The sequence below is a fragment of the Ranitomeya imitator genome, chromosome 2, assembly GCF_032444005.1.
Source record: "Ranitomeya imitator isolate aRanImi1 chromosome 2, aRanImi1.pri, whole genome shotgun sequence".
Lineage (NCBI taxonomy): Eukaryota > Metazoa > Chordata > Amphibia > Anura > Dendrobatidae > Ranitomeya > Ranitomeya imitator.
The window spans coordinates 541,899,121-541,921,083 of record NC_091283.1 but is presented as its reverse complement, the minus strand read 5'-3'; the positions used below and the strand labels follow the sequence as shown (position 1 = coordinate 541,921,083).

At 47.7% G+C, this 21,963-nt stretch overlaps 1 protein-coding gene across 3 annotated transcripts in view; it reads left to right on the top strand.

Moving 5' to 3' along the window:
- MLX (MAX dimerization protein MLX) overlaps nucleotides 1-21,963 on the top strand; it is a 123,880-nt gene that overhangs the window by 78,253 nt on the left and 23,664 nt on the right. Inside the window, exons 1-3 of one of the 3 annotated variants that reach the window (XM_069751920.1) lie at nucleotides 3,376-3,680; nucleotides 8,103-8,139; nucleotides 15,508-15,591. In XM_069751920.1, coding sequence (XP_069608021.1) covers nucleotides 3,633-3,680; nucleotides 8,103-8,139; nucleotides 15,508-15,591 — 169 coding nt within the window. In that variant the 5' untranslated portion in view covers nucleotides 3,376-3,632. Of the gene's footprint in view, nucleotides 1-3,375; nucleotides 3,754-8,102; nucleotides 8,140-15,507; nucleotides 15,592-21,963 lie in introns of those variants that run through there. The other 2 variants (XM_069751921.1, XM_069751922.1) reach the window with 2 other exon arrangements.

The following is a 21,963-nucleotide window of genomic DNA, read 5'->3' as shown; positions in this document are numbered from 1 at the left end:
GGTCGGGAGGGCGTGGTGACATCGCTGGTTCTTCCTCAGCTTTACGTTGGTGGCGTAGTGGTGAACAAGCAGCGCGCGATCTGCGCTGTCATCCCTTTCGTCGGTGGGGGCGGCCATCTTCCTGGGGCCGCGCGTGCGCAGATCGAGTGCTCTGCTGCACGGGGCTTCAGGAAAATGGCCGCGGGATGCCGCGCGTGCGCAGAAGAGATCGCGGCGGCCATTTTCCCAAAGCCGAGTTTGCATCTCGGCTTTGGGAAAATGGCCGCCGCGATCTCTAATGCGCACGCGCGGCATCCTGCGGCCATTTTCCTGAAGCCCCGTGCGGCAGAGCATTCCATCTGCGCACGCGCGGCCCCAGGAAGATGGCCGCCCCCACCGATGCAAGGGATGACAGCGCAGATCGCGTGCTGCTTGTTCACCACTACGCCACCAACGTAAAGCTGAGGAAGAACCAGCGATGTCACCACGCCCTCCCGACCTGACCAGCCTGATTGACAGGCGAAAACGGCGACTTTGGTAAGTTATTTCTCAGCATACATGGGGAATTGGGGTACACTACATACACTATAGGAACACACAGCGCAGGCCCTATTTAACAGTATTTATAGCTCAATCTCAAAAAACGGGGTGACAGGTTCCCTTTAAAAAGTAGTTTGTGTTGCCACAGTCAGAGGCCCAGAATTATCTCATTCCGCTGTGTGATATTATTATATGGGGGGGAAGGGGGTGTAAGTATAAAGCGCTGCGGAATATGTTGGAGCTATAGAAATAACATTATTATTAGATGAGACTGAAAAATGGCAATTCTGCCCTTCGTAGTGACAAGGAAGGTGTTGTTTATTTCTGTTCTGTGTGTACAGTGTTGGGGGGCGGCTGATGTTATGAGGCGTCTGTGGCACGTGCTGTTATTCGGGATCACCTCTGCCTTCCATACACAGCCTGTGCTTCCCTGGTGGGGTCGCAGAGTGGGGGGCGCACAGCCCTTCTGCAGGTGGGGTCGCGGAGCGGGGGGTGCAGAGCCCTTCTGCAGGTGGGGTCGCAGAGCGGGGGGTGCAGAGCCCTTCTGCAGGTGGGGTCGCGGAGCGGGGGGCGCACAGCCCTTTTGCAGGTGGGGTCGGGGAGCGGGGGGCGCACAGCCCTTCTTCAGGTGGGGTCGGGGAGCGCACAGCCCTTCTGCAGGTGGGGTCGGGGAGCGCACAGCCCTTCTGCAGGTGGGGTCGCGGAGCGGGGGGTGCAGAGCCCTTCTGCAGGTGGGGTCGCAGAGCGGGGGGTGCAGAGCCCTTCTGCAGGTGGGGTCGCAGAGCGGAGGGTGCAGAGCCCTTCTGCAGGTGGGGTCGCAGAGCGGGGGGTGCAGAGCCCTTCTGCAGGTGGGGTCGCGGAGCGGGGGGCGCACAGCCCTTTTGCAGGTGGGGTCGGGGAGCGGGGGGCGCACAGCCCTTCTGCAGGTGGGGTCGGGGAGCGGGGGGTGCAGAGCCCTTCTGCAGGTGGGGTCGCAGAGCGGGGGGTGCAGAGCCCTTCTGCAGGTGGGGTCGCGGAGCGGGGGGCGCACAGCCCTTTTGCAGGTGGGGTCGGGGAGCGGGGGGCGCACAGCCCTTCTGCAGGTGGGGTCGGGGAGCGGGGGGTGCAGAGCCCTTCTGCAGGTGGGGTCGCAGAGCGGGGGGTGCAGAGCCCTTCTGCAGGTGGGGTCGCGGAGCGGGGGCGCACAGCCCTTTTGCAGGTGGGGTCGGGGAGCGGGGGGCGCACAGCCCTTCTTCAGGTGGGGTCGGGGAGCGCACAGCCCTTCTGCAGGTGGGGTCGGGGAGCGCACAGCCCTTCTGCAGGTGGGGTCGCGGAGCGGGGGGTGCAGAGCCCTTCTGCAGGTGGGGTCGCGGAGCGGGGGCGCACAGCCCTTTTGCAGGTGGGGTCGGGGAGCGGGGGGCGCACAGCCCTTCTTCAGGTGGGGTCGGGGAGCGCACAGCCCTTCTGCAGGTGGGGTCGCGGAGCGGGGGGTGCAGAGCCCTTCTGCAGGTGGGGTCGCAGAGCGGGGGGTGCAGAGCCCTTCTGCAGGTGGGGTCGCAGAGCGGAGGGTGCAGAGCCCTTCTGCAGGTGGGGTCGCAGAGCGGGGGGTGCAGAGCCCTTCTGCAGGTGGGGTCGCGGAGCGGGGGGCGCACAGCCCTTTTGCAGGTGGGGTCGGGGAGCGGGGGGCGCACAGCCCTTCTGCAGGTGGGGTCGGGGAGCGGGGGGTGCAGAGCCCTTCTGCAGGTGGGGTCGCAGAGCGGGGGGTGCAGAGCCCTTCTGCAGGTGGGGTCGCGGAGCGGGGGGCGCACAGCCCTTTTGCAGGTGGGGTCGGGGAGCGGGGGGCGCACAGCCCTTCTGCAGGTGGGGTCGGGGAGCGGGGGGTGCAGAGCCCTTCTGCAGGTGGGGTCGCAGAGCGGGGGGTGCAGAGCCCTTCTGCAGGTGGGGTCGCGGAGCGGGGGCGCACAGCCCTTTTGCAGGTGGGGTCGGGGAGCGGGGGGCGCACAGCCCTTCTTCAGGTGGGGTCGGGGAGCGCACAGCCCTTCTGCAGGTGGGGTCGGGGAGCGCACAGCCCTTCTGCAGGTGGGGTCGCGGAGCGGGGGGTGCAGAGCCCTTCTGCAGGTGGGGTCGCAGAGCGGGGGGTGCAGAGCCCTTCTGCAGGTGGGGTCGCGGAGCGGGGGGCGCACAGCCCTTTTGCAGGTGGGGTCGGGGAGCGGGGGGCGCACAGCCCTTCTGCAGGTGGGGTCGGGGAGCGGGGGGTGCAGAGCCCTTCTGCAGGTGGGGTCGCAGAGCGGGGGGTGCAGAGCCCTTCTGCAGGTGGGGTCGCGGAGCGGGGGCGCACAGCCCTTTTGCAGGTGGGGTCGGGGAGCGGGGGGCGCACAGCCCTTCTTCAGGTGGGGTCGGGGAGCGCACAGCCCTTCTGCAGGTGGGGTCGGGGAGCGCACAGCCCTTCTGCAGGTGGGGTCGCGGAGCGGGGGGTGCAGAGCCCTTTTGCAGGTGGGGTCGGGGAGCGGGGGGCACACAGCCCTTCTGCAGGTGGGGTCGGGGAGCGCACAGCCCTTCTGCAGGTGGGGTCGCGGAGCGGGGGGCGCACAGCCCTTTTGCAGGTGGGGTCGGGGAGCGGGGGGCGCACAGCCCTTCTGCAGGTGGGGTCGGGGAGCGGGGGGTGCAGAGCCCTTCTGCAGGTGGGGTCGCAGAGCGGGGGGTGCAGAGCCCTTCTGCAGGTGGGGTCGCGGAGCGGGGGCGCACAGCCCTTTTGCAGGTGGGGTCGGGGAGCGGGGGGCGCACAGCCCTTCTTCAGGTGGGGTCGGGGAGCGCACAGCCCTTCTGCAGGTGGGGTCGGGGAGCGCACAGCCCTTCTGCAGGTGGGGTCGCGGAGCGGGGGGTGCAGAGCCCTTCTGCAGGTGGGGTCGCAGAGCGGGGGGTGCAGAGCCCTTCTGCAGGTGGGGTCGCGGAGCGGGGGGCGCACAGCCCTTTTGCAGGTGGGGTCGGGGAGCGGGGGGCGCAGAGCCCTTCTGCAGGTTGGGAACGTCCTGTCAGGACTGTGCTTCCCCGGCCGGCCTCACTCTCCGCCAGCAGAGGGCGCTCCCGGGCACGCCGCCGCTGAGGCCTTGTTATGTAGTCTGTGCCGGGCCAGGATGTCGGAAGCAGCACGGGCAGCATCTCCCGAGGATTCCTGGAGCAAAGTAAGGAGGGCGGCATAGGACAGACCGGGGTTGGTTAGAGGTGCGAGGCTCCAGGAGAGGACGGGGCTGGAAGGTAGGGCCCGGAGCACAGGCCGCACCGGAGCAGTGCTGTGGTGTTGTCCCCTCCATTACATGTCGTGTGTGAGCTGTGTCCCCATCCCGTAACCTGCCTCCCCGTCACCAGCTGCTGGTTTCCTGGCAGTACTGAGGCACATACATGTCACACAATGGAGGTTTCCTTGTGTCTCTCATTGTTTATGTCTATGGAAACTTTCTTTCTAGGCGATGTCTTGTAATGAGGAGCAGGTTTCCCCCGTATCCATTGGTTCACACTGCGTTGTGTGAACCCGTTTAATGAACTATGTTACACCGCGGTGTAGCGCAGTCCGTTAACGCCGCCATTACTTCCTATGGCGGACGCATCGCTAGCGCACGCCCACAATGGGTGTGCGCTAGCGATGTGCCGTCATTGAGTGACGGACCCTGAGACGCGGGCTGCAGCGTTTCCAGGTCCGTCACTGCTAGCGCAGTGCCAAAGTCGGCACTTGCGTTAGTGCAGTCCGTTTAACGGATTTGTTGAACGGACTGCACAACGCAAGTGTGAACCTAGACGCTGTGTGTGGGGGCTAAAGGGGTGACCCGCCTGGTACGCGCCATGATGTGCTCCTGTCTGTGTGGCCCCACCTGCATGTTGTACCCTCCAGACCACCAGCTATATACGCACTGACTGTTTCCGTTCCCTTATGACGACAGGAATAGTGACGTCTGCTGAGGCGCAGAGATATTCTTGCCCTTAAAACTACCTGAACCCCATAAAATAAGGGAGATCATTCTTGAAAATGTGTTGATCATAGTTGCTAAGAACAAAAGCTGTTATACTAGTGTGAACGGAGCCCTTCACACAAGACGAACAGCTGCCAAGCGTGCCATGCTCACCCGGCAGATAGCGATAAAGAAGAGAAACCATCTGGACATGAGCTACCTCCAAAAACGTAGTAGACCGTTCTTGTGCTCGTCTGAAAACATAAACTCAGTTGGGGGAAAAAAACCAGTTTGAACTCTATTTGTATTGTTGCGCCTTATGGCTCAATCGGTGGTCTTATGGCTCAATCTGGACTCCTGCAAAGAACAGTGGGCAGAGTTCTAGACACACTGTATATTCTCAATGTGAACAGGGCCTTAGCTGGGAAGCCTTAGGGGGCTCAGATACTAGACAGCTATCTCCTCCGACACCCCCCCATACACAGGAACACTGGGCTTGAATGAGCAATGATTTGTTCTCTATGAGAAGTGTGGCATAGCCACTGCTGGACCCCCTGCGGCTAAGCTACCTGAGGAACAAAAGGATCAGGTGACTGAATTTAAACCCTTTCCCAAACATTATCTGCCCCTGTGAGGATCTGAGGTTGTGAGTTGTAATAACCAACTAGGCTGGTGGTTAACAATGCAACCATTTTTTTTATTCCTTACATCCATGGTCTTACAGCAATTCCGGGAAGATGGCCACTATGCAATGTCCCCAGTCCACCAGATCCCATCCTGGGGCCGATAGTTCCACTGCCCCCGTTCCAGGTGATATCCACTGTCTCCCAGCTTTTGGTTGGCCTACAGCTTTTGTATTCCCCGCTAGTATAGTCTATAGTCACAGTCCATATTTCATACCTCGACTGTAGCATATGTCTCCTGCTCCAGCCGACAACAACAGTCCTCAAGATAGTTCCTCACGTCCAGACGCTAGATATCACGACCGTAGTACGTACAGTATATCAAATTCCAGCCGACAACCACATGTAGTACAGTCTCAACAGGTGTTTTCCAAACATCTTTGTGGGTTCAGTGATGGGCAGAGTAGCAGACCTGTATTCCTCCAGATGGAGCCATGGTTCCTTGGGCTGTTCCTGATGAGGGTCTCTTTGTAAAGGGAGCCAGAAACTTTGTATCCACAGCTCCCATTCAGGATTGGAAGAAGGTGGGGGAGAGGTGAGCCTTCATTCTTCGATTATTTGAATAATCTGCATAGTATTCCTAAATTGTGTAGGTCAGTAAACTGCAGTGGGCTGATGCAATACGTAATCAGCATGCATTCACAAATTAACATACGACAAGAGTCAACGTACAGTCTCATATAAAACACTGGCTCCATTGAGGCCTATGAGACTCTTGTCAAGGGTAATGGAATGATTGCTTTTACCTTTATCTTATCTATACATAAGATCCAGTTTGCTCATCTTCCTCTGCTTACTGTCACTGAATGGAAACATTGATATTAGTGCACTTAAACTGACCAGTAAGCAAATCTCCAATAAAACACAGCAAGCAAATTGCCAACAAAACACAACCAGTTTGATGTAACCTGTGCTCTGTGCTGGAAAATGGCCGCACCCCTTAGAACCGCAGATTCCAGTCTCCACGTCCATTGGTCCAGTAGTCTTTAGAACAAGGCCAGCTCCTCACAGCCCCCATCATCATCTGTTAGCAGAGAGTTGTCTGAACTATTTATATTAACCCCTTCGCAACATGCACCGTACATGTAGTACGCATGTCGTGTCCCTCCCTTTGATGTTGGCTCTGGCACTGAGCCGCATCTTTTCCGGCACATGTCAGCTGTTTTGAACAGCTGACATGTGCCCGCAACAGCTGCAGGTGGAATTGCGATCCACCCGTGGCTGTTAACCTGTTACCTGTCAAATGTCGCTGTTGAAGCATGCAAAAAGTAAATCCCCCACCCCCCCCCCATTCGTCCCATTCAAAATAAAACAAAAGATAAAATAAATTTGGTATCACTGTGTTCAGAACCGCCCGATCTATCAAGTTCCAAGAAGAATGAATCTGTAACCAGTGTAGCGAAAAAAGTCAATAAGCTAGAGTCATGTTTTTTTGGTCGCCACAACATTGCGACCTGAAGTCTGTGCCGTCACTGCGAGCATTTGACACGGGTGTTACCTGCCGACGCAGGGACTCCCTTATCTCCAAAAGAAACAATTCCCCACACATATATTATAATTAGTTCCCCTGAGGATTCTCCCATATGGGAGAGGAAACGCGTAGGGAGGTTTACCTTATCGTGGTGGGTACAACATAACAGACTGACTTGGGAACTGCCCTTGTCAGGGCGGGAGCCACACAGGGGCACGACTGGGGTAGTATAGAGACATTGTTTTCTTCCCCCCTCCCCCATGAGACATTATAGTGGATACTCCCGGAAAGAAGATCATGTGGTGAGACAAAACCATTTTTTAATAGAGCACTGGATATTTGAGCACTTTTTTTGCACTGTTCACAAGTGATGTCATTATCCATTGGATATTTTAGTATGGCTCTAATAAAAGTTATATTTTAGTTATATATATTAGTTGTTCTCTTAGCTGGTTTGCCTGTTGTTGTCTGAGGACTTCTAGGGGTATTATATTGTTATACACCCTATACGTGGCTTATATAAGAACAGGAGCGAAAAACAGAAACACAAAAACGAAAAAGGGCTGCAGCGTGAAGGGCTTAAAGGGGTTTTCCACTTTTAGCAAAGTGGACACTTAAAGGGACACTGTCACCTGAATTTGGAGGGAACAATCTTTAGCCATGGAGACGGGGTTTTTGGGTATTTGATTCACCCTTTCCTTACCCGCTGGCTGCATGCTGGCTGCAATATTGGATTGAAGTTCATTCTCTGTCCTCCATAGGACACGCCTGCACAAGGCAAGATTGCACCTTGTGCAGGCGTGTACTACGGATGACAGAGAATGAACTTCAATCCAATATTGCAGCCAGCATGCAGCCAGCGGGTAAGGAAAGGGTGAATCAAAAACCCCAAAACCCCGCCTCCATGGCTGAAGATTGTTCCCTCCAAATCCAGGTGACAGTGTCCCTTTAATGTTTCCTGTCATGTTATATAAGAAAGTGCTATCTCTCCCTAGGTCCTTGGAATATTCTCTTTTCAGTGTTTTGGATGCAGAAGTGCCATTACGTTGACAGCTCACAAAGCTGCAGCCAATCACTGCTGTCCGCAGCTCGTGCCATCTACATTGACAGAGCTGTTGATCTCATTGATTGGCTGCAGCGGTGTTGTGATCACCTCTACAGCCAAACACTTAGAAGGGAGCAGCGGGACATTGTGAGGGTGAGTACGATCTGTATTTATTACTGGGGTCTAGTTTCTAAAGTAGAACACCCCACGGTTTTGGAGTTTTAATGTACTGTGGTGTCATTGTCCAAGAAAGAAGGCATGATTCTGCCAAGTGATTATTTTCACTTCAGGCTTCTCGGTGGCTAATAAAGATGACATTTGGCCACAAAACATGACCTGGGTCTTTTTGTGAAGCAGAATCTTCCCAGACATTACACTTTATTTTGATTCAGAGGGAAGAAATTGCAGCTGTTTTGTGTTTAATGTTTTTTTTTTCTCTTTTTTTTGTGTGGATGTTTTAGTCTGACTCGTCCTTCAATGATAATGCTTTGGAATCAGGTAAGACTCATCAGCCATATTTTCATTGTAGTCTACAGTTGTAATGCTTGTTTATTGGTGCCAGGTACCAAGTGGGACTTGTCACCAGCAGCAGCTTCACATAATGTCCCACAAGGGACTGAGCTACATACAAGATCCCATACCACGCCTCTATACCACGCAAGTCTCATGTATGGCACGTATCATTGTGTACCATAGTACAGTCTTAAAATACAAAGCCATAAGGACTCTATATACCACCATGTAGACACTGGGCATGGCTGTTCTTGAGTTTGAGACCAAAATCATAATTTAAAGAAACGCTTTACATCAGTCTTAATAATATATTTTGATTCTGACTGTCTCTTTACCTTGCATAAGTCATCCCCCTTTCTAACTCCTGACCCAGCTGCTCCATCCTCACTCCCATGGCAGGGACTTTTGCAGTGACTATTACGCCTGATGTCAGAAAGGGGTTAACAATCCTTTCAAGGTTGCGGTTATGGTTATCCTGGTAGCTTGTGCACCTTTTTCTACCACTCTTTTTCCTTCCACTCAACTTTCCATTAATATGCTTGGATACAGCCCTCTGTGAACAGCCAGCTTCTTTAGCAATGACCTTTTGTGGCTTATCCTCCTTGTGGAGTGTCAATGACTGACTTCTGGACATCTGTCAAGTCAGTAGTCTTCCCCATGATTGTGGAGCCTACTGAAACAGACTAAAGCACTTTTTTAAATGCTTAAGAAGCCTTTGCAGGTGTTTATTAATAATTCTAATTTACTGAGATAATGGCTTTTGCGTTTTCATTTGGCTATAAGCCATAATCCTCAACATTAACAGAAATAAACACTTGAAATAGATCACTCTGTAATGACTCTATATAATATGAGTTTCACTTTTTGTATAGAAGAACTGAAATAAATTAACTTTTTGATGATATTCTAATTTAGTGAGAAGCACTTGTAGGATAAAAGCCAAATCAGAATCCCAATTTGCAGACACGGTGTTTTGGGGGTATTGCCCCTCACGCCTTAGGCTATATGCACACGTTGCAGATTTTGATGCGGATCCGCAGTGTTTTTGGATGTGCGGAATTGCATCAGATCCGCAGTGTAGTGCACAACCAATGTCAGTCAATGGGAAATCCAGAATTGGTGTGCACATGTAGCGGAAAAATCCGCACGGATTTGAAGCATTTTATTTTTCGCAGCATGTTAATTCTTTTTGCGGATCTGCAGCGTTTGTGCACCCATTGACTTCCTTTGATTCAGTGAAATCCGAAGCAAAACCGCAGGTGTAAAAAGATTTGCGGAGTTGCATGCGAAGAACGCTGCAGATAGGGAGGAGGAAGAGTGTGTGCGTGGAGACTGTGAGTGGAGAAGATGTGTGTGTGTGTGTTTGTGCGTGTGGCCGTGTGCACGGGTCTGTGTGTAGGCAAGCATCGTCTGATGGGACTACTAGTCCCATCCGGCTACGCCTGCTGTCACATAGAACAGTGACAGCATTAGTAGTAGTCCCATCATCTGGCTACTGTGTTGAATAGTTAAAAAAAAACAAAAAAAAAAACCACATATACACATGCAGTACATACTCACCAAATGGCTAATCCCTGACGCCTGCAAAAAAATAAAATAATAAACCAACAGTATACCGTACTCCCTGTTCCGATGTAATCCATTTAATAATGTGTCCCGCGACGATCTCCCGTGTAGAGCTGTCACATCAGGATATGCGACCGCTCCACAGGGTCTCCGGTGTACAGTGACCGGAGGTGATCCTCCTGCACTGTATCACTCCACCGCCTAGAGTTCACCGGAGTTCATACTGTCGCTTGCGGCACCGCTGCGTGAGAAAATTCTTACACAGCTGTAGTGCCATAAAGTGAGAGCAGGAACTCCGATGAACTACACTGCAGGATTATTATCTACGGTCAGTGTATCATCGGAGGCCCCTGTAGAGCGGTTACATCTCCCGATGTGACAGCTCTACAGGGGAGATCGTCGTGGGACAGTCGTTATTAAATTGACTACATCAGAACAGGGTGTATTTGTGTTGATTTATTTATTTTTTGCAGGAGATTGAGGGCGTCGCAGGAATTAGGCGTATAATAAATCTGGGAAACTGGTGTTTTATTTTATTAAAATGCTTTATTCTGGCTGTGTCTTTATTTAACATGTACCAACTATAGGATTAGTAATGCATAGGTGTCTTATTGACACCTCTCCATTACTATGCCGGGCTTGATGTCACCTTACAATACAAAGGTGACATCAACTCCACAACTGTTAACCCACTTGCCACTGCTACAGAGCAAGTGGGAAGAGAGAGGCCAAGTGCCGGAATTGGTGCATCTTAGAGATGTGCCTTTTTTTGGGGAGGCTCTGAACTGGTGTTTGTAGCCGAGGGGTGGCCAATATCCATGGCCTTTTCCTAGGCTATTAGTATGAGCCCGCAGCTGTCTTTATAGCCTTTTCTGGTTATTAATTATAGGGGGACCTCATGTCATTATTTTTGAGGCTCCCCTATTTTAATAGCCAGTAAAGGCTAAATATACAGCTGTGAGCTAATATTAATAGCCTGGGAAGCTCCATGGGTATTACCCTCTTCTCAGGACATAAACATCTGCCCCCAGTCGCTGGCTTTCCCTCTTTGGTTTTGAAAATTGCGCGGGAGCCCACACTATTTTTTTTTTTTTACTTTTTTTTTTCCAAATTAAACAGATATTGCGTTTAAGGCCGGGGTCCCACTTGCGAGAAACTTGCACGAGTCTCGCACCTCAGTACCCGTCACTGCTGCCGGTACTCGGAACTGGAGTGTGTGGCTGCATGTATTTTTATGCTGCTCAACGCTCCGGTCCCAGTGCTGGCGGCAGTGCCGGGTATTGAGGTGCGAGTTTCTCGCAAGTGTAACCCCTGCCTAACGCAGATTTTGTGTGTGTGTGTCTTTAACTCTTTATGTACCATTTTATTATGTTGATTACTAAACATCGGCTTGGTATTATATATGTCTATCTATAGATATTCACTTATACAGTTATAAGAAAAAGTTTGGGCACCCCTATTAATCTTAAGCTTAATGTTTTATAAAAAATTGTTTTTTTTTGCAACAGCTATTTCAGATTCATATATCTAATAACTGTTGGACACAGTAATGTTTCTGCCTTGAAATGAGGTTTATTGTACTAACAGAAAATGTGCAATCTGCATTCAAACAAAATTTGACAGGCGCATAAGTATGGGCACCCCACCAGAAAAGTGACATTAATATTTAGTAGATCCTCCTTTTGCAAAAATAACAGCCTCTAGTCTCTTCCTGTAGCTTTTAATGAGTTCCTGGATCCTGGATGAAGGTATTTTTGACCATTCCTCTTTACAAAACAATTCCAGTTCAGTTAAGTTTGATGGTCGCTGAGCATGGACAGCCCTCTTCAAATGATGCCACAGATGTTCAATGATATTCAGGTCTGGGGACTGGGATGGCCATTCCAGAACAGTGTAATTGTTCCTGTGCATGAATGCCTGAGTAGATTTGGAGAGGTGTTTTGGATCATTGTCTTGCTGAAAGATCTATCCCCTGCGTAACTTCAACTTTGTCACTGATTCATGAACATTATTGTCAAGAATCTGCTGATACTGAGAGGAATCCATGCGTCCCTCAATTTTAACAAGATTCCCGGTGCCGGCATTGGCCACATAGCCCCAAAGCATGATGGAACCTCCACCAAATTTTACTGTGGGTAGCAAGTGTTGTTCTTTGAATGCTGTGTTTTTTTTGGCCGCCATGCATAACGCCTTTTTGTATGACCAAACAACTCAATCTTGGTTTCATCAGTCCACAGGACAGTCTTCCAAAAAGAAATTGGCTTCTCCAAATGTGCTTTTGCATACCTCAGCCGACTGTTTGTGGCGTGCTTGCAGAAACGACTTCTTTCGCATCACTCTCCAATACAGCTTCTCCTTGTGCAAAGTGCGTTGTATAGTTGACCGATGCACAGTGACACCATCTGCAGCAAGTTGATGCTGCAGCTCTCTGGAGGTGGTCTGAGGATTGTCCTTGACTCATCTCACCATTCTTCTTCTCTGCCTTTCTGATGTTTTTCTTGGCCTGCCCTTCTGGCCTTAACAAGAACTGTACCTGTGTTCTTCCATTTCCTTACTATGTTCCTCACAGTGGAAATTGACAGGTTAAATCTCTGAGACAGCTTTTTGTATCCTTCCCCTGAACAACTATGTAGAATAATCTTTGTTTTCAGATCATTATACAGTTGTTTTGAGGAACCCATGATGCCACTCTTCAGAGGAGATTCAAACAGGAGAACAACTTGCAAGTGGCCACTTTAAGTAGCTTTTCTCATGATTGCATACACCTGGCTATGAAGTTCAAAGCTCAATGAGGTTAGAAAACAAAAAAAAAAGTGCTTTAGTAAGTCAGTAAAAAGTAGGTAGGAGTATTTAAAACAAGAAAATGATAAGGGTGCCCATACTTATGCACCTGTCAAATTTTGTTTGAATGCAGATTGCACATTTTCTGTTAGTACAATAAACCTCATTTCAAGGCAGAAACATTACTGTGTCCAACAGTTATTAGATATATGAAATAGCGGTTGCAAAAAAAACAATTTTTATAAAAACATTAAGCTTAAGATTAATAGGGGTGCCCAAACTTTTTCATATAACTGTATTTGTTTTAGTAACCCTAGGGATCCTAACCCTAAAACCCAAACTCTAACCCAAACTCTAACCCAAACTCTAACGGTTAGGGTGTGGCTTTTCAGTGTGTATTCTTGTGTTTTTCTATAAAAACGCATGCAAACGCATGTGCTTAAAAACGCATGCATTTACATAGACATCAATACGTTTTTTATGCGGCAAAAAAAGCCGCTAAAATTACTACATGGTGCATTTCTGCAACACAACGCATGCAGAGAAAACGCATGCGTTGTCAAAACGCGTCAAAACGCATGCAAAAAACGCATGCGTTTTTAATGTTAAGTATAGGGAAAAAACGCATGCGTTTTTTTGCGCAAAAACGCAAAAAAAAAAAAACGCAAATGTGAAACCAGCCTAATCTTTATTGAGCTTACAAAAACGCATGAAAATCCGCATCAAGAATTCATCAAATCCGTGTGGATTTTCAACTGCGTTTTCTGCCAAGAGAGGAAGAATCCGCTCAAAAAATTCCACAGGCAAATCTGCAACGTGTGCTTATACCCTTATAGGGCCTTTAGTGGCTTGTAGGATTGCTGCTTTCAACAGGTGGCGCTATAGAGTTCAAGTCCTCTTCCTCTCTGAAGAGGCAAGTGGCATATGAAATTTTTCAGAGGAGCATGGACAGCGAATAAACCTCCTTACCTTGGCATGCCAGAGCCGACATGTCACTCTTCACAAGGGGAAATATTACCCCCTTAGACTTCTTTTAGATTATACATTGCTTGGAACCTCTCCACTCTCTGAGGGAATAACTTTTTGTAAAGTCACTGATGAGTTGCTAATAATGAACTTCTCAGTGATGTCAAGGGGGGGAAGGTTTCTGTATCTCCTGTGGTCTCCTCTCCATGTGTAAAGGGATCTCTTTCTTACATTGGTGGAGTCCTAGTTACCGGATCTCAATTAGTATAACATTTGTAACTTTTCTGATCATTGTGTAATCCGCAGGCTTTGCTCACACTATATGTGCAGTATATGTCTGAATATGCCACTGTACCTATGGGTACAGTAAGACTAATAACCCAGGTTAAAACATTGTCCATTTGGCATAACTTGGGGTGGTGTGTGTGAGTATACAGGGGCATTGTTGACTATCCTATTCAGTCCTGCAAAAATGTAAGGTATTCAATAATTGGGGTCAGCGGGTGACCTATTTCGGGGTGTGTTCCCTAAATACTCCTGTCTTACACTGTCCATTCAGTATGATTGTTATTTCTAATTATGCTAATCTTGTACGTAGATATACATACCACTGATTCATATTTTAATGCATATCAAATTCAGGGAAACTCCCTATCATGGACTAGAAATAAATACCGGGGAAACTCCAATATTAGATTAATCCTACAGATAACTTACGGAGTATTAACACACCCAAATGTAAAAGTTGCTAACAAATTTATTAAATCTCCTGTTACATAAATGACACAATTACAAAAAAATCACAGACTTGACATAAAATGTACATGAATAGTTCATGTGCGGCAGACAGAACACGCCACATATACCACCTTGGGTGCAGACTAGGCATATACCCAAAAGCCTATCAGGGATGTAGTAGTCCTTCAAAATATCCTTTCCTATATAAAGTGCATAGTGCCTCCTACATCTGCCCAATAGCACTACATCTTATAAACTGAATGGCATCTTAGAATAGTAGAGAGGTGCATAGCCTGTCTTACCCGCGTTAGTTCAGGTGTCAGCGTCCGTCCGGCGGCCCCAATCTTGTACATATATGCTTTGTTAAAGTCAGAAATGGCATAGTATGGTGCGCATTGTACACACTGTTGAGATGTCAGTCTGCAGTGATAGAGGCAGTTCAGAAATGTATGTGTGACTCTAGCAATCCCTTTAATCTAGTGTACACTTCATTGTGATGTACCATTTATCTGTAGTTTATTCTCTAAAGGTACCGTTACACTAAACGACTTACCAACGATCACGACCAGCGATACGACCTGGCCGTGATCGTTGGTAAGTCGTTGTGTGGTCGCTGGGGAGCTGTCACACAGACAGCTCTCCAGCGACCAACGATCCGGGGAAAGACTTCGGCATCGTTGAAACTGTCTTCAACGATGCCGAAGTCCCCGGGTAACCAGGGTAAACATCGGGTTACTAAGTGCAGGGCTGCGCTTAATAACCCAATATTTATCCTGGTTACCATTGTAAAAGTAAAAAAAAACACTACATACTCACATTCTGATGTCTGTCACGTCCCCCGCCGTCAGCTTCCCACATTGATGGTGTCAGTGCCGGCCGTAAAGCAGAGCACAGCGATGACAGCGGGTGATCAGCGACCAAAAAAAGGTCCTGATCATTCACCAACGATCTCCCAGCAGGGGCCTGATCGTTGGTCGGTGTCACACATAACGAGATCGTTAGCGGGATCGTTGCTACGGCACAAAAAGCGTGATGTTGAAACGATATCGTTAACGAAATCGTTATGTGTGAAGGTACCTTAAGGACATTGTATATGTGAGGTCGTAAATAATCCCTGTCTGAAAGCAGAGGTGAGACTCGTATTGCCAGTCTTATAATCACAGCAGCAATATTATTTAATAGCAGGATACGCTCCTGTGGTTTTTGTGTTGTGCAGCAGTCACATTTCTATCTGTCATGTTAGCTGAATGGTCAGCGGAGGGATAAAAGCTCTGTCTGAGGCTGATTGTTTCCCTATTATAGGTCATATTATGGAACGAAAAGGCAGCATAGTATCCAGAGCGAACAGCATCGGCTCCACCAGTGCATCCTCTGTCCCGAACACTGGTAAGTTCACGTCTCATTTCTTATTTCTCTCTTCTCTCTCTATCTTTTTCTTTTAATTTGGTGTCAGAAATAAATGATTATTGGGCTCTTTGTATGAATACAAGCTCAGTTAGGATCTTGGTGAGCGCTGCTCCCGTCAGAACCATTTCTTGTTGCACTATTGAAACTTGGTAGCATACTTTCTCAGTTACCGGATACCATGTCTGGTCTGCAGGTGGTCCAATTGGCTATGGGATGACCCTCCTATGCCACACTGCTGAATGGAGGCCAGTACCTACTGTGGAGTTAAAGGGGTTGTTTGGTCTTGGGGTACAAATCAACAGTCACTCTGTAGACTTGTGAATTCGGTTCTGGACAACCACTTTAAATAACTTCACAATTCTCCAGTGCTGGCAGCGGGCACATGATTTATGTGATTGCGTACAAGTATGTGATTTGCAAACATGCTATCACATGCCAACTAAACGTGCACGGCCTCTCTCAATGCAAATGTATTGAGCAAGATTGGACACAGTCTAGTCGGAATGTGTCCGGAAGGATGCAAATAGCATACTTGCAGTCACATGACCGCTGGCTCCCAGCTCCAGAGAATCCTTTCAATGTGAGAAATCGCAAGTCTGCAGTGAGATGAGTGACTGCACACTTGTAGCCTAAGGCCTGACAATCCCTTTAATATCAGCAGAAGAGTAAAGGTCTTTTAAATGTTAGATAATAGGGTTAATGACACATATTCAAAATGACACATTGTCATCAGCTGATCCGTGACATGTTTATAAGAGCCGATGATTGGGAACCAAACTGAGACCCCAGTTGTGCACTCATAATTTTGGCTGGAGTTCCACTTAAAAATGGCTTATGGAAAAGGGATGCCACTTTTTAGTACAACACATTTGGCTTTCTTCTCAGCCCCTATTCCATCTGTCTCTTAGTCTTTTTCCCTACAAAACAGTCTGAACTAAAAGACCTTTTGCATGGGCAATTTTCATCCAAAAAAAGTCCTCACGCTAGCCTCACGCATGTGAGTTTCACTGGCTGTGAATTGAACCAAGGTTTCCAAACCAGCCTCTGGTCTCCTGACACAAACTCATAAGCCTTATAAGCATATAAAGCTGCTGAGGTTAGGATGGGAGACCCGCGGCCTCTCCCATAATCCTGGTCCATACTGTGAAATGCAAATGTGAAGCTGGCCTTAAAGGGAAGGTACCGCGTTTGTAGGTCATTAATAAATTATTGTAATGTAGCATAACATGCTGCTATAAGCAAGTTTGAAATGCATGTGAAACAGATTTCATGTGTTATATGAGTTTAAAGAATGCACTGGGGGCTGACATCTTGGTTTTGCAGCAGTAGCAGGGCACTCTCAGTGTCAGATTACGGCACCCCATGGACATAGGGTCAGTGCCGGTCTATTATCTCCTATCTGTAACATTGCAGCAGCATTAGCAGTGAGCTGGGCACGCCTCTGTGGGCTGCACAACTCACTGCTGTAGGTGTGACTAGCTGCCATTTCATTATAGCCCTGTGCTCTCTATCACAGGACAGAAGAAGCCCTCACTGCTCCTCTGTACTCCAGGCAGACACATCCTCTGCTCCTCACATGCTGCCCTGTGTGCTTCTCCTGCTGTGTCTCTGCCTCCCCCTCACACACAGTCCCTGTGATCTCCAGTAAGCTGCACTCACAGCCTGCAGAGAGGGAGGTGACACCTGGAGAGAGAGAGCAGGGCAGCTGACAGGACAGGGATTAAGGTGGGGGAAGGGGAATGGCAAGAATGTTATTCACAAAAAATGCTGCTGGGTCCACTGTGTTCTGCTCCTCTGTAAACAAGCTGTGCCTCTGATGTAGTAACTGCTGGTGATAGCAGGTCACAGGGCAGTCACACACAAAATGGTGCTGCCCTGTGATGCTGCTCTTCATTCTTACTGTTAGCAGCAAAATTGGGGCAGTAACTGCTGACATCACCATTTCCCTCCCCTTTTGGGTGGTCTAATATCCCTGGGGCAGAGCTGCTAAATCTTACTATAGCTGCTTGAGGTCTAAAACGGAAAATGCTCCCACTAGTGGTAAATATGTATATTTGTAGAAAAATATATAATATTTTTCATATAGAAATGTTTGCAAACATTGCATTAATACATTTTAATTACTATTTTAAGCTTAATTTCACAAAAAAACAAAATGCAAGAAAACTGGTGGCACCTTCCCTTTAAGCTGTATATCCACACATCCAAGTCTGTTTTCAAAGCTGTACGTGCACACATTGAGGATTTGCAGCAGATTTTTCTGCACAATAGTATTGGCAAAAAAATATTGTGGAAAATACTTGAATTTTTTTCCTATTCCATCTATTAGAATGGTTGAAAAACACTGAAAGAAGTGACACGCTGTAGTATAAAAAAAAACTCAGTGGTTCAAATCCACAGGGAAAAAATAAGCAGTATGCGACTGCAGAAACTTTGCTGGTACTGAAAAGTGAAAAAACCCTGTGAAAAAACTGTGGCCAAAACATAGCCTGAAAAGGAAGTTTGTCTTCATCTTGTGCCATCCATATTGCCAGTTTTTTTTCCATTTCTAAAGCCTAAAGAGAGTTTATCCCTCTTTAGGCTTTAGAAATGGAAAAAAACAGGCAATATCCATTAACTTTAAAGGTACTGTCACACTAAGCGACGCTGCAGCGATACCGACAACGATCCGCGTCGCTGTTTGGTCGCTGGAGAGCTGTCACACAGACAGCTGTCCAGCGACCAACTATGCCGGTAACCAGGGTAAACATCGGGTTACTAAGCGCAGGGCCACGCTTAGTAACCCGATGTTTACCCGGGTTACCAGCGTAAAAGTAAAAAAAAAACAAAACACTACATACTTACCTTCCGCTGTCTGTCCCTCGGCTCTCTGCTTCTCTGCCCTGTGTAAGCCCAGCGGCCGGAAAGCACAGCGGTGACGTCACCGCTCTCCAGCGACGAAATAAAGTGCTGGACTTTCTGCAGCGACCAACGACATCACAGCAGGATTCTGATCGCTGCTGTGTGTCAAACTGAACGATATCGCTAGCCAGGACGCTGCAACGTCACGGATCGCTAGCGATATCATTCAGTGTGACAGTACCTTAAGCCACTATAGATCAGTTAAAAAGAGATGGAGCTCTGAAGTACAAAAGTCTTCTGTTTTTCATCTGCTTTATACAGATCTCCATAAGCTTTAACCCCTTCACGATATGCGTTTTGAACAGCAGACGTGCCTGGAACAGCGATCCACCCACAGCTGTTAACCTGTTAAATGCCACTGTCTAACTCTGAGATCGGCATTTAATTTGCACTTCTGTCAAGCGCACTGGAAATCCGCCCATTGGTGACCTCCAGAGGTCTCCAGCAGACGTCTGTGGTTGTCAGCCCTCATAGCAAGTGAGTAATTCTGCTACATAAAGGTGATCTGATCATCGCCTGTATGTAGCAGAGTCGATCAGGTTATGGCAGCTTCAAGTCTCCCATGGAGACTATTGAAGCATGCCAAAAGTAACAAAAAAAACTAAAAATGTTTTTATACATATGAAAAAAATATATAAAATTTCAAATCACCCCCCTGTCGCCCCATTCAAAGTAAAACAATGAAAAAAAATCATACATACACATATTTAGTGTTGCTGCATTCAGTCTCGCCCGATCTATCAATATAAAGAATTAACCTAATCACTAAACAGCGTAATGAGAAAAAAAATTACGTTTTTTGGTAGCCGCAACATTACATTAAAATGCAATAATGGGCGATCAAAAGATTGTATCTACACCAAAATGGTATAATTAAAAACGTCAGCTCGGCACGCAAAAATAAGCCCTCACCATACCCAAGATGACGAAAAATGGGAGTCTCTACGGGTCTCGGAAAATGACGCAATTTTTTTTTACCACTTAAATAAAAAAGAACCTAGACATGTTTGGTGTCTGTGAACTCGTAATGACCTGAAGAATTATAAAGGCAGGTCAGTTTTAGCATTTCGTGAACATGGTAAAAAAAAATCCAAAAAACAGTTATGTGAATTGCACTTTTTTTTTGCAATTTCACCGCACTTGGAATTTTTTTCCTGTTTTTTTAGTACACGAAATCGTAAAACCAATGTTTTCGCTCAAAGTACAATTTGTCCCACAGAAAACAAGCCCTCACATGGCCATATTGATGGAAAACTAGAGTTATGGCTCTGGGAAGGAGGGGAACGAAAAACCGAAATGCAAAAATGAAAAAGGGCTTCGTCATAATCTGCCAAACGGATGAGAATTAGACATCCTCAGAGATCGGTCACACGGATCTGTTTTAAGGCTGTGTTCAGACGGCTGTAGATTACCTTGTCCAAGAGAATGGGGCCAATTATGCAAATGACACTGATCAAACGTTTTACAGTGTGATCCGATTCTCCCGGATGAGGAGATGAAGAAAAAACAAGTCTCCATCTTCTCCATTGTGTCAGGGAGCAGCAATTGGAATGTACTCAGATGACATCCAAGTGTAATCCGATGATTTCCACGCACTCATTGACTTGCATTGCCGAGTGCGATATGATGATTAGGGTTGAGCGAAACGGATCGTTCATTTTCAAAAGTCGCCGACTTTTGGCAAAGTCGGGTTTCATGAAACCCGACCCGACCCCTGTGTGGGGTCGGCCATGCGGTGCGCGACTTTCGCGCCAAAGTCGCGTTTCAATGACGCTAAAAGCGCCATTTCTCAGCCAATGAAGGTGAACGCAGAGTGTGGGCAGCGTGATGACATAGGTCCTGGTCCCCACCATCTTAGAGAAGGGCATTGCAGTGATTGGCTTGCTGTCTGCGGCGTCACAGGGGCTATAAAGAGGCGTTCCCGCCGACCGCCATCTTGCTGCTGCTGATCTGAGCCTAGGGAGAGGTTGCTGCCGCTTCGTCAGAAGCAGGGATAGTGTTAGGCAGGGTCCATTAACCCCCAAACTGCTTGTGCTGTAGCGATTTCCACTGTCCAACACCACCTTTTGTTTGCAGGGACAGTGGAAGCTACTTTTTTTTTTTCTCAGCGCTGTAGCTCATTGGGCTGCCCTAGAAGGCTCCCTGATAGCTGCATTGCTGTGTGTACGCCGCTGTGCAAACCAACTGCTTTTTTCAAAGCACAAATCCTCTTGTTCCTTCCTTTCTGCACAGCTATCTTGTTTGTTTGTCCACACTTTTTATTTAATTTGTGCATCAGTCCACTCCTTATTGCTGCCTGCCATACCTGGCTGAGATTACTGCAGGGAGATAGTAATTGTAGGACAGTCCCTGTTTTTTTTTTTTTTTTTTTTTTTTCTCCCTAAAAAAATAAGTTGTGGGAGATTAAGATTGGCATTTCTGCTAGAGTGCCATCCCTGTGTGTGCCATCTCTCTCACATAGTGGGCCATAGAAAGCCTTTTTATTTTTCTGTTTTTTTTTTGTGGGGTTTATAAATTCTCCCTGAAAAAAAAACAGTGGGAGATTAATATTGGCCTTGTGTGCCAGTCCTGAGTGTGCAATCTCTCTCTCAAATAGTGGGCCATAGAAAGCCTATTAATTTTTTTTTTTTTTTATTTGGTTTCTAAATTTTCCCTGAAAAAATCATTTTTTTTAATTTTGTTTCTAAAGTCTCCCTGAAAAAATATAAAAAAAATCAGTGGGAGATTAATATTGCCCTTTCTGCTTGTGTGCCACTCCTGACTCCTGGGTGTGCCATCTCTCTCTCTCAAATAGTGGGCCATAGAAAGCCTATTTTTTTTTTTTTTTTATTGGGTTTCTAAATTCTCCCGGAAAACAAAAAATGATTTTTTTTCAGGGAGAATTTAGAAACCAAATAACAAAAAATTATTTTATTTGGTTTCTAAATTCTCCCTGAAAAAATCATTTTATTTTATTTGGTTTCTAAATTCTCCCTGAAAAAAAAAAAAAGTGGGAGATCAATATTGACATTTGTGCTTGAGTGACAGTCCTGCGTGTGTGGCATGTCTCTCATTTGGTGCCACCGAAAACAGAGTGTGTAACATTGTGCCTGATTTTCCTTGCGGTCTCACCCACCTGTAAAGGGATATCTAAATCATACTGAAGTTATAGTTCACCGTGTAAGTTGTTTTACAGCAACAAATACCGTTACTTTGGTTAAGTTTTGAAAACAATGAGGAAGTCTGGTGGAAGAGGTCGTGGCCGTGGGCGTTCATTGTCAGCTGGTAATAGTGGTAGTGGAGCATCAGGTGGTCGTGGGAAAAAAAATATTGCACCTAAGTCTGGAGCTGTGGAGCCAGGTTCTTCATCTGGCTACAGAAGGCCGCAAACGCTCCCTTTTCTGGGAGTAGGAAAACCGCTTTTAAAGCCGGAGCAGCAAGAGCAAGTTTTGGCTTACCTTGCAGACTCAG